Raw genomic sequence first — 17755 nt, 5'->3', positions numbered from 1 at the left:
ATTAGGGCCATTGCTCTTTTAGAAATATCTATATTTGTGCCCTCGAGGGTACAAGCCACAGGTTCTAAATTTACAGAAGACACAAAACTTGGCAGTATTGTAAACTGCAAAGAGGATAGTGATAAATTGCAACAGGATATAAACAGGCTGGTAGAATAGGCTGAAGCATGGCTGATTAAGTTTAATGCAAAGAAATATGAGCTGATGCATTTTGTAGGAAGATTGAGAAGAAAAAGTATAGCATAAAGGATCCTATTCTAAAAGGGGTACAGGAGGAAAGGGACCTATGTGCAAAAATCTTTGAACGTGGCAGGGCAGATTATTAATAAGGCATGGAGGTTCGCAGTGTAAAAGCAGGGAAGATATCCTGAACCTTTATGAAACAATGGTACGACTTCAACTGGACTATTGTGTTTGGTTCTGGTTGCTGCATTATAGGAAGGATATGAAGGCATTGGAGAAGGCCCGGAAAAGATTTAGGAGAATGGTCCCTGGGAGAAGAGCTGTAGTTACAAGGATGGATTAGAAGGGCTGGGACTGTTTTCTTTGGATAAAGAAGGCTGAGGGGAGTTTTTTCAGAAGTATATAAAATGATGATGGGTCTTCATTGAGGGGGGTGGAATAGAGGGACACTGTTCCCTTTGGTAGAAGGGTCAGGAACTAAAGATTACAGGTATAAAATAAAGGGGAAGAGAATGAAAAGTGACATGGGGAAACTATTTCTTTTACACAACTCATGGTTGAAATCTGAAATGCACTGACTGCAGATATGGTGGAGGTTGGTTCCATTGTGACCTTCGAGAAGGAACTAGATTAATAGATGGTTGAGAAAAAATTGCAAGGCTAAGGAGAAAAGGTCAGGGGTTGAAACTAATGATCTGCTCCGGTAGAGAGATAGTGTGGAAGTGATGGGCTTTTGGCCTCCTTCTGTGAATTCCTTATGTAACTTGGTGTCATATTTTATTTGCTGTTGCTCCTATGAAGTCTGTGCCTTTGGATGTGAAGACACTGTATTAATACATGTGTTGTGAGATGACAACAGCACAAAGAAATAGCCTGTGATCATTAGTCTCATGTTTGAAGTGCTCGTGCTTTTTAGGATGAATCCCATTGCTGCCTCTGACATTAAGTGTAAGGCTAGCAATGTAAATTAATGCTAAATGGTAGCAAAAAATAAATAGATCCAAATATTAGTTAAATAAAATATAATTTTGTTCATGGTGATATTATAACTTTAAATCATTTCCATTAAAATGATTTTTAGAGCTCTACTTTTTCTGAAATATAAGAAAAATCCTGTAATAAAAAGCTTAAATTTATCGTTGGCAGAGTAAGTGGATGATGCTTATATATTTGTAGGGCAATCTCATGTGTTGATTTAATGCCGATATGAACCTATGTATTTTAACTAGGATGAAGCCTCCACTAAAACATTAGGCAAAATAATTTCATTCAGTAGTATTAAAAGATAATCTACCAGCATTAATAACATTCATTCTGGCTATTGGTGGTTTAGTTAATTGAGTGATATAGATCAGGAAGGTATGCTCACTAGGCCAGTTGAATGGTGTTATGACTCAAATGCTAGAAGGGGACTCAGTACACCTGAGCTAGGGTTGAGAGGGCAAATTGAATAGATCAACCCCAGCCCCAGGTTTGACTGTGATCTCCTCCCCACTGTTTGAATCTGTTGCTACCATGTCACAGTCATAATGTTATTAATGCTGTATGGGAATATTAGAAGCCAGTGGGCAGGATCTGTGGAGCCGAACTTCAACATTAGTAGTTTCTTCAGGAGGTAATGGAGAAACATTGGAGGAATGTAAGTACATGGGTAGCCAAGGAACTGACTAAAGATAAGAAACACTTCAGTTCAAATAACTAGAATTGATGACTCAATATATTTTCCTGTTTTTATTTTCAAATTTACATTTTTACATAGTGCTACATAATCAACCAGTACTAACTGTAAATAAGTTGGAGAAACTTAGTCCACATGAATCCTTTACTTTAATATGAAAATCTGTTTTACATGACTGTTGATTGCTACATATGTCTGCAAGAAGGTCAAAACCTTGAGCATTGCTGCAACATAAACTTCTCATAAACTTTCTCGGAAATTTTTATATTTTTCAATCATTTGCTGCATTGCAGCTATTGTTCAGACTGATTTGTATGTGAAAGATTTCCATTAACTGATTTTTGTTTATCGTTAAGTAATGAAGAACTAACCTGGATTCACTAAACTGTTTTGGTTTCTTCCTAGAGTTTTGTCCAATACTGGGTACAAAAAGACTTAATACGGATACAGTTGAATCCCTTTAAATGTAGTTTCAATTGTGCAGGAGAAGTGAATCTTGATATGGGAGAGATTTTTGCAGAAATACGCCGAGTTAGTTGACAAAGCTGTTTAGTATGAAAATAACATTAAGCAGGGTCAGAAAAAAAATGTACAGATAATTACTTTCTATTATTTACACATGCTTTATCTCAAATTCATTATTTTGGATTATTTGTATCAGATGGGCTTCTACAATAAAGGAAGGATCCTGTATATATGAATTCATTTTTATTGTCTGGAACAGTTTGAATATTAATCACTTCAGATATTTCTAATATTTAGAACATTTTGGATAAAGGAGTGAGAAAATAGAGAATGATTGACTAGATAAGAAAGATTTCCACGGGAGAGCAGGCAGAATATGTTAGCTCATGAATATTTATAGTTAATCAGTCATCATTACATTTACACCGAATGCTCAAATCATTACTGATGAGAAAATTTATGGTTTTAGTGAGACTATTATGGGGACATGTTTAATGCCTTTCATTATATTATATCAACAACCTTTCATTATTTTTCTCTTGTGGTGATTGGCCACACTATGGAATAACAGCATAATCAAAATGTGATACTCAAGGTGCCAATTTCATTTTGGTCAGTTGATGGAAATTATGGCTTTAGATTGAGAGGAGAACTAAGGTTAATATTTCTATCATTCTCATTTTTTTATTTACTCCTCTGATTTTTATTCTTTTCATTGATGGGTGACCAGATAGGATGTCTACCCAATATCAAACTTGTGCACATATCTGTGTAAGGTAACTGAGTAGCTTCATTCACAAGTTTACTTTCCTGGTCTGGAGAAGGATCAAAGTTATGTTTCCTGCTTCTTTCAGGGCCACAGTTGGGGATTAATATCTCCCAGAAAGTATCATCTCAATTTCCAGTTATTCCCTGTCATCTAATTGAGTTACACTCAATCTTAGATTTTACACTTCAGAGCAATAGATTTTCATTAGAACGAATACACTGTCCATGCCTAACTCTTATGGAAGTTAATTGGTTTGTTCTTTCTTCACTGATGCTGCTTAACTTACAGTGTATTCGCAATATTTTCTGGATTTGGTCAAGTTAGGATAATGCTCCAATTCAGTAAGCCAACAGAAAATGAATTATAAGGTGTGTTCTTGAAAAGTCCCTTAAAAATTGGCACTTGAAAATTGGCCATTGTGAAAATTTATTGGCATGCCATTTATCAATAGTTAGACAATACCTTGTACCATCAAACAATATCACAATATACAATAAGCTGAGCAAGGAAGGAGCTTCATGTAGTGAAATGATATATCCGATCAATTCTTAATTAAGTAAATTAGTGAGACCGAAACGAAAAGAATATCTAAAGCCATGTCCAAAAGATGCATTGCTCTCCAATTCAGAATTATGGAAAAGGACTGGAGCATGGAAGCAATTTGCCCCATTGGATCTGTGCTGGCTCATTGAAAGTGTTGTTCAGTCAGTCTATCCCTTGCACTTTCCCAATAACCCTGCAAATTCCCTTTTGAAAATTACCCTGGAATCTGCTTCCTCCACTCTCTGAGGTGGTAAATTCCAGATGACAATGACTTACTGCATTAAAAATAATTCTGCAATTTCATCTCTAGATCCTTGCAATGAAATTTTTAGAGAACTGTCTTATTTTGCACTTGTTACTATTCTTGCAGCAATCCATTGCCAACCATTAGTACACCTCTTCTTAGACAATATCCTTACTCTGATCCAGCAGGTTCAGAATGATCATAGCCAGAGTGATATATGTTACATCTGCACATGGGGTTTTAAGGCAGTGGAAAACTCAAGCTGTTCCTCCTGTATTTTTCTTTGGTGCAGCTGAGAATCAGTTGGACTTAATTAGATGGATGGAGGGAGAATGCAGTAGAAATGTAGCCTCTGTCTCATGCATTGTTTTAAATTGTCTCTCAAGTTGCATGCAGTCAGTTTAACTACTCATGTTGGCATTGGAGCACTCTGCAGGGTTATTTAATTATGCTTGAATGTTGATGGTGAACCCTTAACTCTAACATTGTCATAAAAATAGTATTGTTGTAAAAATTATACCAGACAGCACTGAGATATTCAACAGGCTTGATATGCACCCATAAAATAATTACATGTCTACATAGTTCTGAAGACTAGGAACTGATGGTTATTTTTCTCACACCCAAAATGGGGAGAAGTATTGCTATTGTCCCTCTGTTTACATAGCATATTATGGCTCAAAGATTTAGATAATGATGAACCATGTTGCCATTGTTTGAAGAGGATATTTCATCTGCTGTGAGGATATCCAAAAAGTTTTTGATTATCGATCTCAAGCAAATTGTGCCACACAAGCAGTTGATGATGCAGGCAAAGGTATCGGATATAATTCTGAGCAGCTAGGGGTTTTTGTCCATCAACACCACTGAGTGTAAAACAAGCCCAATCATTTTGGTACTAATGATCTTAATTACAATTTATGACAACCCTGCTGGCGTTGGAAAGCATAAAGCTGCACTTATCACAGCACTGAAGATTATTTGTCTTATACTAAATAGAAACAGTAAAATTCTGTTGGCCTCTGACCTCATTTATATGCAACAGTGAACTTTACTATCTCCCCAACTGTATCGTTCATATCACGCGACAGGATAATGGCCAGATTATTATTTCCTCATTCATTGCAGACGTTGGACTCAATCCTAAACTGCACGTTTTTGATATACAAAATTTATCTTCACTGTCAGTAATGCTATCACCTAAGAAACAATGTTCTCATGTTAATGTGCTCATTGGAAAGCATTATAGTGATACTGCAGGGAAGAACCTTCCTCTGCTTCCTGGCCATTGACAGTATTAAGCCTCATATGTCATAAATAAGGTGCAATGCAGTATTTAACTGCGTACCTCAGAAAAACAGCCTCTAACTACACTGCCAAAACAATTTCATCTTATGTACTTTCCCCTATTTACGATGTGTAAAGCAGAACTGATTAATTGATGACTGTTAATGATGAGTTATTAACTTTCTAATACAGATGCCTTGCTTCCACATTGAACAGGGTGTCTCTGAAATTACTTCTATATTTACAGAGAAATACCTTTTCACAAGCACTTAAATATCATTGTTCTACATTGCTCCTCTAGAAATTTAGTCTTTAGGGAGATACTTACCATGTGCAGTAACTTATTTTAATGACTCGGCTTTTATTCAATAATAATATATTCAATTAAGTCTTCCAAGGAATTACATACTACCAAGAATAACGTGATACTGTGCTGTGAACAAATCACATTGTCAAAAAGTTGCTATTGGTTACAAAACAGAAGTTTGCATCTTGTATTCTATGACATCATTATGGTTGTGAAGAGAAGAAATCATAGTAAGTTACAAGATGTCAAAATAATATTGAAGTCAAATGTAACTATCAAAATTCATATTATCATTGATTGCATAAATGCATGTGTGCACGTGTGTGGACCCACCAATTTAAAGAGCTCTATGATCTTGTAGTTATATGTAGCATTACAAAATTCAGTGCAGTGGTAAGATGCGTGAATATACACAGCATTCACTTTATAAAAAAAAGCATACAACAAATAGTCATGGAAAAGGAGAAGTAAATTCTTATCTTAATCTTTGAAAATGTTTGTGTGTACGTTCTGAATAAATTTATGGATATTTATTTACATTACTGTAAACACTACCAGCAGAACATCAACATTAATACTCTGTAGACTTCAAGTTTTATAGCAAGTTTTGCAGCAAAATGGAAACATTACAATTCTAATAATAAGATGCAAGAAAGAGATTAGTATGACATTACATACAAGGTATCATTTATATTTCCTCTACCACTTTGTAAAAAATATTGGAAACACACCCAAAATTGGTAATGCCATCATTATTTACAGTCTTAATGAAAATCCAGACCTGGATTCCAGGCTATTTAGGAAAACATTTATTTAATCACATAGTTTACGTGGGTGCTCCTGTTAGATGCAGAAAATCTTGGGTGGTAAAACTGGAATTGAGGAAATGATGGAGAGGAATGGCAGGTGTGTGGAGCGTGAGTAATGGGGGGAACAAGGTAGCTGCTGGCAATGGGTGGAGGGCAAAGTGATCTGGATGGAGGGCACAGGCAGGGATGATGTGAAGTTGTGGAGCTGCTAGAAAAGCTGGGGGACCTCCTGGATAAAGGGCAGGGGCTAATGAAATATGAGCTACGTGCGGTGGGAGAGGGTGAGCATGTGGAATGGACTGCAGATGAGGCTGTATGAATGATCCTGCAGCCATGGCAGCAGCAGTAGCTGGGTGATGCTGGAGCACAGTGCGGTGAATGGTTGTAATCGATGCAGTTGTCACTGACTGCTGGCGAGAGGCAGGCTGCTGCATGGGGGCTGCTGTAGCAGGGGAAGGTGTCTTCACCCTGCTGTCCAGCTTCTGTTGCTCAATGTGCTGCTGAGCTTGAATCTGCAGTTGCCTGTATTTCTCAATTTCTTCTGGTGCAAAGGATATTGTTTGAGAAAGTGGGGAGAAAGGTTTGGACATTTGCTCTGACTTTTGAGGTTGTTTGCCAATAAATACTGTTGCGTCATTCTGCAGGGATTGCTGGGGACTATAGTGTGGAATGTCTGAGTTATCTTGAAGCCATGTTCTTCCTGTGTGTACCTCAGGTGCAGTTTCACAATGGCAGAGAAAGACTTCATTTAGGGATGCCTTGATATCTTTAATGTTATCCCCACATGAGTCTGTCTGCTTCTGAGGAATTACATCTTTCTGTAACAGACCCTGATTATGTGCTTGTTCACTGTGAGGCAAGACAGTACCATCATCTAAGACAAATGAAAGCCTAGGAAATAAAATATCCCCTGAAGGGTCTTTGTGATTAACCCACATTTCAGAAAAACTATTTTTCATATGTTCATCAAGTTTATGCCCATCACATGTCGTCATTTTGGACACTGGCCTGTCCAGAAGATGATTGTTTGTCTTTGAATGGTAATCTTCCACAAATGATCCTGTTGGTGGTTTGGCCACTGAACTGTAGTCTTCCCCTGTGGTGATAGGAGAGGCGTTTATCATATTTTTATCTTTCCCTGGAAGTGATACTTCGCAGGTATTCTCTTGAAATGAAGTGGAGCAAGGATGCAACCCACCTGGTGATAAACACCCTTCTCTCTCCAATGTTTTGCTGTTTAAGCTGTGCCTAGCTTGACATTGTTGCTTTTGTTGGTGAGATTCCTTTCTACTTTTGTGGTTAAAATCTGCACTGGAACTACTCACTTGGCTCCAACTCCTATGTGGCGAGTTAACAATTTGTTTATTATCTTTATGTGGTGATGAAAAATATCTATGCCTACAGCGCTTGTGATAGATTATGACTGCCTCACCATCCAGAGATGCATAGCCTCTCTTCTTTGAATGGTTCTGGCAAGAATGTCTTTCATCAGTTGGTTGATCAGAATATTCCACGTCTGAAAAAGAATTGTAGCCATTGCCACTTTTACCTTGCTTTCTTTTATACAAAGATGCGTTAGGTGATGAGTCTCCTTCAGAATTCCTGGCCAGCTTCTGTTGTCTGCACCTGATTGTCTCATTAACTGTAAGAAAATTGTCAAGTTCCCCATTGTTCTCACTACTTTTTCCTTCTGCTTCATTATTTGTATTGCATACTCTGTCGTCATACTTATTTTTCAAAGAATTTCTCTTTGGACTGTCACTATCAATATTTTTCCAGAATCCACCCAACTTCTCCGAGGTTTCATTGTTTTGATCAAATTTAACTTCAAGGTGATCAGAGCTTCCTTCTGAATCTTCTGTTCTCATCTTCCCCTGCCCAGGTCTGCATTCGGCACTGTCCGTAACACGTTCTTCATCAGACAATTCCATTGTTCCTGAACTACTGGAGCCTTCGCCGACTTCACTTGTGTTTCTACTTTTCCACTCCACTGTTACTTTCCTCCTTTTCAACTTTTTACATAAGTGAATTGGCTTGCTCTCTCCTTTACAGTTCTTAAAACGTTCTTCTGCAATCCTTTGCTTCCTTCGCTTATGTCTTAAATGCCTGGAAGACCTTCTGTGCTTCTTTAACTTTTTAGGTTTGCAATAAGATATAATTTCTCTAATGGATGCCTCTCGCTCAGTCCCATCGTAGTGATGCTTTAATCCAACCACTTGTTCATTACAAACATCAAGATCACTATCTTGAACAGCATGATATCTCTCATCACTACAGATAACACCTTGTGTGTACAAACTGGGGCTGTCTAGTTTCATATCAGAAGACCTGTTGAGAAAATCCCCTTTGGCACTGACATTAGATTTACCTTTTTCTTTTAGTGAACTCTGGGGTGCATCTAAATCGTCTACTTTGGACTTGATCTCTTCTGCACAGCCTTTAGATTTGGATGACCTAAAGTCGAAATATAGGGGATTGCAACAAAACGTTATAGAAGGTTGTGTGTTGGTAAAGTGTAACATCTCTGAAGGCCACTGAAGGACAGTTGAGTCATCTTTACTGAGCACAGGAAAGAAAGGAGCACCTGGTCTTCTACACAAGCAAGGATTATTCTGCATGCCTGCAGTCTCTGTCACTACATTTTCAGAACAACAATCCTCACGCAAACTATGGAGGGACTCCTCAATGCCATTAACCGCCTGGCTTAGTTCCTCAGATGGTGTGCTTGTTTCACCTTCCATGAGTGAATTTGTCTCTTGGCTGCTCACAGTCATATCTTCATTTTTGTCCTCATTAAGAATGAAATCCTTTGACTCAGCATTTTCTGTGGTTTTTTCTTCTATCTGCGGTGTGTCCTGGTCTGTTGATGACACAGACACAAACAAGGGAAGCTTTGGCTTGTTCTTCCATTGAACTTGAGGTGCACAAGAAGAATCATTGGTCTCTGCTACACCATTGTCAAAGTCTGTTATTACCAAATCTTGTGGTACCTCTTTAAACGAGGTCTCTGCGGTACTGCAGCTATTGTTTTGTTGCTGGTGCTTGCTGCTTTCCAGATCAACAACTGTCTCTGGTCCAGAACCTGTTTGAGTGTTAAAAGTTTTATTGTTGATTTTGTGTTTGTGGATTGTATTCTTTTTACTCGCTCCTTCTTCGCTGTTCTCACAAAAAACTGCTGCCGATGATTCCAGTTTAACAGGGACTTTCTTGGGAAAGGAAAAGGAGAATCCTATTTTCTGTCCACGGATTTGCTTCCCCAGATTACAATGTTCAGCCTTCCACATTTCAGCTGCACTGCTTGCAGACAATTTGTTCTTTCCTCTGCTGGTCTCTGTTGTGCTGCCAGCCATCCCACATTCGGGATCTGACAATTTACTGTCTGCTCCTTCAGTGTCCAGGCCGGCACACTGATGATTTTTCCCTGGGGGATTCTTAACAGCAACGGTCGTGGACTTGAACATTGGACCACTCCCTGGGGCACTAGAGTACAACAAACAAGATGGTAGTGAAACACTGTACCAACAAAATACAAATATAACATCACTGTCAACCCAACTGACAGCAGAAAACAAAGTTATAACAGAATATATTAGCAGCCTCATTTCTTTCTGCAGGGAGTACCCTGAAAATATTAAGACCTCGAAACTGGCAAGTAACATTCTATTTCCTTCCATGTGTAAGGTTCTATACAGGTTACATAGATTAGTGGATTACTAATAGGATCCTTTATAATCAGAATGTTGAAGAAATTGGTTGTGCTCTGCAATGGAATGTAGTTGCCATGAGTTAAAAACATGTCTCAAGTTGGAAATAAATATAGAAACTTGATATTGTACAAAAGGATACATACAGTATATTTATCTACACTGGTTCATCCCAGGAACTGTGCAGATATAAATGCAGGGCACTGCTTATAGGTGGGTTAAATATGAAGTACACTTTTACATAAGTTATTGAACTGAATTCAAGTAAGAACAAAGGCCTTTGACACTATTGTTCAAGATTCACTGCAAGTCAGCATCAATACTGAAAGAGAGTGACAAGATGTAAAGCAAAGCATATTTTTTTTAGCAAGTCCCTAGCTATACTACATTTGAAATACTACATCCAATCTTGATCCCATCACAGAGTACAATTTCAAAGTTTTGGAAAAAAATCATGTGAGCTCAGAAGATGTTTCTTAATTTAAAAGGCTACATCGGTGTGAAAAATTCCCTTCATTCTAAAATCTATACATTTTTAACGTATGTAAAATAGTTAAAGAGCTTGATTGTTTCTCTCAATTGAAGCTATTTCAATAAGTTAGGTTGGGGAAAGACCTGATGCTGTGGATATAAGTAGTGCAAGGGTAAGATTAGATTAGAAGATGGATGGTTTGTCTTATCCCAGAGGATAGTAAACCTGTAGAGTGAGGTATTAACTCACATGATGAATTCAGTCCACCATAATCCTTCAAAGGAACCCTGCACTAATTCATAACAGGGTAGGTTACATCTTATAAAAAGTTATGCAAAATACAAAATGCTGTATGCATGATCTATCTTGTCTCTTGACAACTTTTAGATAAAGAATCAAGAAATGAATATCACAGATTCCTTGATTGCCATTTGTTGTCTAGGTTTATTTTCACAAATGTCAGATGATTACATACTGATGTTGGATTGAGGGTAGAGGTGGTTCATCGAGAACTCCAACTTTGGTACCACTCTCAAACTTTGCTGAACATGACTGGGCAGAAGACATTTCTGATAATGTGTAATAACAACAGTCTGGAAAAGACAAGACCAAGGACAAAGCTAAATTGACCTGTTGTTATCCTGTGAAGCTTGCCTGGTGTGATCTAACCAATCCTGTAGCCAGCATCAACTTCCCATATTCATGAAAAGGGATTAGTGTATGTGGGAGTCCCTGAATGTCAGACAGCTGCCTCCAGTACTTCAAAGCAACCCAGCATGTGGTCTCGAGAGATACACCCGATCATGAACACCATGATACACAAATATCACCCAGAGTAATGGGAGTGACAACTCACTCAGTCTGTGATCAGAGGAACATAGAGCATAAATAGAAGCAGGGATGGGTTATTCAGGACTGAATACCTGTTCTATTCAATAAGATCATTGTTTTTACTTCCATGCCTTCCTGCACTAACTTCATACCTCTCAATTCCCAAAATAGATGATTTTTTTGTTCAAAAGTATATATATCCCTTTGTAAGCAATGACTGGGAATCAACAGAAAGCTGATTAAGGTGATCTACTATCAAAAATCAACCTCTGGAGGAACTCAGTGGGTCAGGCAGCATCCATGGAGGGAAATGGACAGTCGGCGTTTTGGGTCAAAACCCTTCATCAGCACTGGGAGATGTCTTCACCCTACATGTTGCTGGATTTCCAAGCCCTCCCAGTATGTTGGTCACCTTTAGTGATACAAGTGCCTGGACTGATTCTGAAAGATTTATCCACCACAGTGGTACAAGTTCCTGATAGCTGTGGTCCAATAAATGTTCAGATCAATAGGCAGCAAATTTTTAGGGCCATAGTGTTAACAAGTTTGACCAAGATATATTTTCATCAGATGCAATAAAACTAGGTTATTGCTCTAAAACTTTGATTTATTTTTGCATGCCAAAATGGAACCATTATTTTATAAAATCCTTCTTGATTATGCTGGTTCATGAATGTTTTTACATTTGTAGCTAGATTTGAGTAGAAATTTTAACCACGATTTACAATAACCAGATTAATTTCATGCCCTGTTTGCACACTCATTTACAAATTATAGCCAAAGTAAAAAACGTTAGCCTGTTATGCAATCGCCCAGGAAATATTAGATTTGAATCTCTTAGGTTACATGGAGAATCCTTTGATAAATGAATTGCTCCAACCGTTACACAACCAGTAAAATACAAAATAATTCCTCCCTTATTAGTTCTAATGCACAAACTGCACTTGGACTTGAAATTAAACCAAAATGAAGTGGTAAAGAAGGAAAAGAACTAATCTGTCACTAACTACTGATTATGAACTGCAGGGGTTTTGGAAAGTACATTTTTTTGGAATGAGTTAGGCTAACACCAGTAATCCTCGAAGACCTACTCTACTTACAGTATACTGATGAAAAAATATGCTTCCCAAGAACATTTTTATATATCAATATTTAAACACCACTCAAATTGCTTTCTGAGCGCCACTGGCTCGTTGGAAGCAGCTTTTAATTTCTATTTTCTTCTATTTTAGATCTGTTGTAAAATATTTGTTTAATTGTTTTGCATGGAAGTTAAATTGCACACTCTCTCAAATTATGGTCATGGTAACTACTTGCACAATCTATTTAAATGATTCAGTGAGCTAAATTAGTTAACCCTGAAAGAGGCACAGGAATTAGGATGCACAAATAGTCAGTGCTGGTTTGTCACAAAAAAGACAGCATGCGATATCTGTGATGTCTGCTCATTACCAGGATTTCAGAATGCAGCCCAGCATCAACCATATTGATAATTGGCCTCTTGCCTCAGCAGGGTACCCTCTATTGTGAGTGGGGAACACCATTAAAATCCAGCCTGGGCAACTTAAAATCTACCTGAACCTTTTAAAAGACTCTTGTACTGTGGCTGAAGATGGTGTTCAGAAGCATCTTGGAAATGAAGTTAACTTGGGGGATATTCAAGAGTGCCACGACAGGGGATAAAGTATCTGCTCCACTTTCCAAAACTGTTGTGGGAGTCTTTGTCACACAAGGTGGAGGGAAGTTACACTTCCACACAATTCCATCTCTCTTATAGGACAAAGTGGCTCATGGTCACCTGAATCAGTGGGTACAGTAGCTCCAGCCATCCCATGAGGAAAACAGGGCTTGTAGCCATTGGAACGACTGTATCTGAGACTGTGGTGAGGAGGAAATGAAGATAATTCTACTCTTATCCAGTTTCTTTTTTTTATTATTCCAAAATAAACTTTATTCATCATAAAAAAAAACAAACTATATACAAAAATAAAACAGTGCAAACCTTTACATTTGTGTACGGATCAATCATTAGTGTTACCTTTCACATTCACCCTGCAGAATTCTGATATACAAGCTACAGATTGTGTAACCCCGCCTCTTCCACCACACCTACTCCTCAGCTGTTCACCTTATAGCTGTGGTGAGGACTAAGCTGGCATGATGGGGAGGCTGTGAAATCTACTGTAGATAAGGACAGATCCTGAGACCCACACTGTCATGGATGGCAGGGCTCCTCCAGTGCAAGCCTGGCAGTGGAATTATTGCTTGAACATGACAGAATCATCATCAGGTTTATTATCAATGACATATGTCATGAAATTTGTTGTTTTGCAATGCAAGACAGAAATACATAAAAATTACTATAATTTACAAAAATAAATAAGTAGTGAGGACAATGGTCCACTTTATTGTGTTGCATGTAGCAGCCTCCCATTTATTTCAAGCAGATTGCCCATGCATTGTAGAAGCATTCATGTCATCAGCAGGGATCACTTCACCAAAGGCCATTCTTGGGCTTGTCATGGTGGCTGAGGTACAGATGGCACAGCAACTGCGACAGAATGAAGGCATCGTGACTGCTGCCAGGATACTTGCACAATATGTTGCATACATTCACACACCAGCTGGAATTTGAGGGAGTGGAATCCCTTTCTGTTGTGGTCCACCTCCAAGATGGCAAGCAATCCCACCACTTGGTATCAGTTGAATCTCGGTATCTGTAAATCACCCAGAAGGCAGTTGCCAGCACTCTGCACTTGCAGAATACTGCAGTCTCCTAAAGTTACAAGCTTGTTCTACCTGCCACTCACAGGCAAGAGTCAATAAAGAGCATCAGTGGCCTCCTTTGTGTTTACTGGATGTTGATTTTGAGCTCAATGTTAGAAGGAGCCCAGCCCAAGTAAATGGGCCCACTTACGTCGACAGCCACCGTCGTTGTGGTCCTCATCCTATCCAGAGGTTGGAATTGTGACTGCTTTGGACAGCTGATTATATTGAAGGTAAGATGCAAGCATTAGGTGAATAGTCCCCTAACACCACAGGTGGATATGGCCTCCTGCTGAGAGCTCTAGAACACAACAAACTCTTCAAATAACATTGGTGGCAATGGAATGGATGAGAGGGAAAGGGGTTCCTGCCTGTTTCTGAAAATACACTCAGATTTACAGTTAATGGAGAATATTATTAGTAGTATTGAGCATCGAATGTATTCTTTTAGAAGGATACAGACCTAATGGGGGCAAATGGGATTAACATAGAAAGACTAAAAGGTTGGCATGGATATTGTGGGCCAAAGGGCCCATTTCTGTGCTCTACAAACTGCATGGCAGGCAAATGGGACTAGCTTTGATGGGCATCTTGGTCAACATGGACAAGTTGGGCTGAAGGGCCTGTTTCCATGCTGTATGGCTCTATGACTCGACACTGACTGATGTGATCTGCCTCCTCTGCATATTTCCAGCTGCTGTTATCCTTGAAAACTCTAACACCATTACTATTATGACAGGCATTGCATCTTGCACTACAAAACATATCACTCACCATTAACAGTAGTAGCCAGAACCACAGAATGGTTACCACGCAGGAGAGAATTCAGCCCATAGTCTGTACTAGCCCCATTTTAAGATAATCCAGCTGGTCCCACTCCCTCACCTTCTCCCCAGAGCCCTAACCATTCTTACCTTTCCGATATTTCTCCAGTTCCTTTTTCAAGCACTGCAGTCAGCTCTGGCTCCACTACTACCCCTGGCAATGCATTCCCAACTCTAATTACTTGTTATGTTAAAACAGTTTTTTCACAAGTAAATTCTGATTTTTGGCTAATCACCTACATTCTATGTCCTTTAATTCTTTAGTCCTCTGCCAATTGGAACAGTTTCTCTCCATCTATCTGTCTATACCCTTCACAATTTTAAATTCCCTCAATCAGATTTCTCACAACCTTCTCTGTTCCAAATAGTCCAACACCAGCTTCTCCAGTCTCTCCAGGTAACTAAGGACCCTTAATTTTGTACATCTTCTACACCCATGGTGAAGTGTGCCCAGAACTTGACACAGTACTCCAGAGGAGACAGTACAGACTGCAGTTGATGGAATCTGGAGCGACAAACAATCTATAAGTTCTCTTATATCTCTGATCTCTCTCTTTTTTCTACCTCTTTTTTTTCCTTTCTCTCCTTACCTTTGACCCATCCCCCAGTGGATCTGCTCTCCCCTCCTCCCCCACATCTGCCTATCACTATCTCTTACCTGCATCTATTTATCACCACCTTGTGTCCACCCCGCCTCCCCTCTTTTGTCCACCTATCACCGCTCTGCTTTTCCCTCCTATGTATTGGGCTTCCCCTTTTCCTATCTTCAGTCCTGAAGAAGGGTCCTAACCCAAGATGTTGACCACCTGCTTTTCTCCACGGATGCTTCCTGGCCTGCCGAGTTCCTCCAGCATCATGGTGTTTTTCTTCTAGATTCCAGCATCTGCAGGCCTTTATTTCTCTACAAGTTCTGGTTGAACTTTCACTGCACTTGTACTTTCTGTTTCTTCATATAAAGCACAGGATCTTGAATCCTTCTTTTAAAGCTTTTCCTCAACCTGCTGTGCCACTGAACTATACACATATACTCCTAGATTCCTCGGTTCTTGCATTGTGCTCTTTCATTCATATTGTCCCTCCTCATTCTTCCTTCAAAGTGGGACTCTTCACATATTTAACATTTACCTGTCATCTATCTGCTCATTCTAACAGCCTGCTAAGATCTCCTTGAAGTCTGTCATTGTCCTCCTCACAGGTTACCATGCCTCCAGCCATTGTATCATCTGTAAATCTGGAAATTGCGCTCTGTTTCCTCAAATCCAAATCATTACTAATTATTAAGGAAAGCTGTGGTCCGAGTACTCACCCCTGGGGACCTCCATTCTACACTTCCCTTTAGTCCAAACAACAACCTTTCACTTATACTCTGTTTCTTATTACTTAACTAATTTTTTATCCATTTTGTTCCCGCCTCTTTTATTCCATAGCCTTCAATCTTGCTGACAAATCTATGATGTGGTAACTTATCAAGCCAATTCAGACCTTGACGTCCTTCCACCTTTCATATCCAGCTAGCGTCAAGTTTTTTTCTGTCTGCTACTTAGAATTCCTGTAGGAAATGAGTGAGTAATTTGGTGGTTCATATGCACAGTGTGAAAGTGCATGACAGTGCATGAAAGTGTCCTACAGTGAACAATTTTCAGCCTTAATTTTTATGGCTGGCTAAAGGAAGGAAACTAAATTGTCATAAAGCTCCTTTAATTATATCTGTGCTTGTGCCTTCACATTTGAACATTATATTACTTATAAACTCACCAGCCCACTTGCTTCCTGAGCTCTGCTAACTCATGTAAACGCTTGAGCGCTTTTTCCTGTTTCTTTTCGTCTTTTCTTGACTTGGAAGCGACGTTCCGGGCAAACTCCCTCTGCTTCAGTTCTTTCAGTCTCTGCAAAAACAAAATGGTTGAATCAATATCAATTCAAACCAGCAGCTGGCCTTTATCAGGCAGTGCAAGGAATCCCCACTTTCATTCAATGCAACAGAGTTAGTGGGCTACTGTGTGACATGGTGTGCAAGTGATATGCGCTGACCTTGCATACAATAACATTCACATCCACCTCAGATTCATTGGATCAAGTTTTCTTTCTGCTTGCTGGTTGTAAGGATCTAAATGAAGAAGGCCTGTCCAAAATTATAGGCCAAGAACATAGGACTGACCCTATTTTGGAGATAATCTGACAGAGAGATAGCAGAACAGCAAGTATAGAGAATAGAGAGAGTTAAAAAAAAGCTATTATGATCATAAGACCATAAGACATAGGAGCAGAATTAGGCCATTTGGCCCATCGAGTCCGCTCTGCCATTCAATCATGGTGGATTTATTTTTCCCTCTCAACCCCATTCTCCTGCCTACTCCCCGGAACCTTTGACGCCCGTACTAATCAAGAACCTATCAACCACCACTTTAAATATACCCAATGGCTTGGCCTCCACAGATCCACCACCCTCTCGCTAAAGAAATTCCTCCTCTTTTTTGTTCTAAAGGGATATCCTTCTATTCTGAGGGTGTGCCCTCTGGTCCAAGACTCTCCCACTACTGGAAACATCCTCTCCACATCCACTTTTTCAGGCCTTTCAATATTCCATAGGTTTCAATGTGATTTCCTCCCCCCCACCACCCCAATCCTTCCAAACTCCAACGAGTACAGGCCTAGAGCCATCAAATGCTCCTCATACGTTAATCCTTTCACTTCCGGGATCATTCTTGTAAACCTCCTCTGGACCCTTTCTAAATGCCAGCACATCTTTCCCGAGATATGGGGCCCAAAACTGCTCACAATCCTCCAAATGTGGCCTGACCAACACCTTGTAAAGCCCCAGCATTACATCCTTGCTTTTATATTTTAGTCCTCTCAAAATGAATGCTAACATT

The 17755-nt window shown here is 39.3% G+C and overlaps 1 protein-coding gene across 1 annotated transcript in view; it reads right to left on the bottom strand.

The window, feature by feature from the left end:
* Nucleotides 1-1916: 1916 nt before the first annotated feature.
* The window catches only part of znf804a (zinc finger protein 804A), a 202174-nt gene continuing 186335 nt past the window's right edge, over nt 1917-17755 (bottom strand). Inside the window, exons 3-4 of the mRNA XM_052023765.1 lie at nt 16638-16768; nt 1917-9765 (exon numbers count right to left, since the gene is read on the bottom strand). Of these exons, the coding sequence (XP_051879725.1) occupies nt 6303-9765; nt 16638-16768 (3594 nt within the window). The 3' untranslated portion in view covers nt 1917-6302. The remainder of the gene's footprint in view (nt 9766-16637; nt 16769-17755) is intronic.

Source organism: Pristis pectinata, chromosome 1, assembly GCF_009764475.1.
Source record: "Pristis pectinata isolate sPriPec2 chromosome 1, sPriPec2.1.pri, whole genome shotgun sequence".
NCBI classification, from domain to species: domain Eukaryota; kingdom Metazoa; phylum Chordata; class Chondrichthyes; order Rhinopristiformes; family Pristidae; genus Pristis; species Pristis pectinata.
The sequence above is the reverse complement of the archived record's forward strand: the minus strand, read 5'-3'. Positions and strand labels throughout refer to the sequence as shown.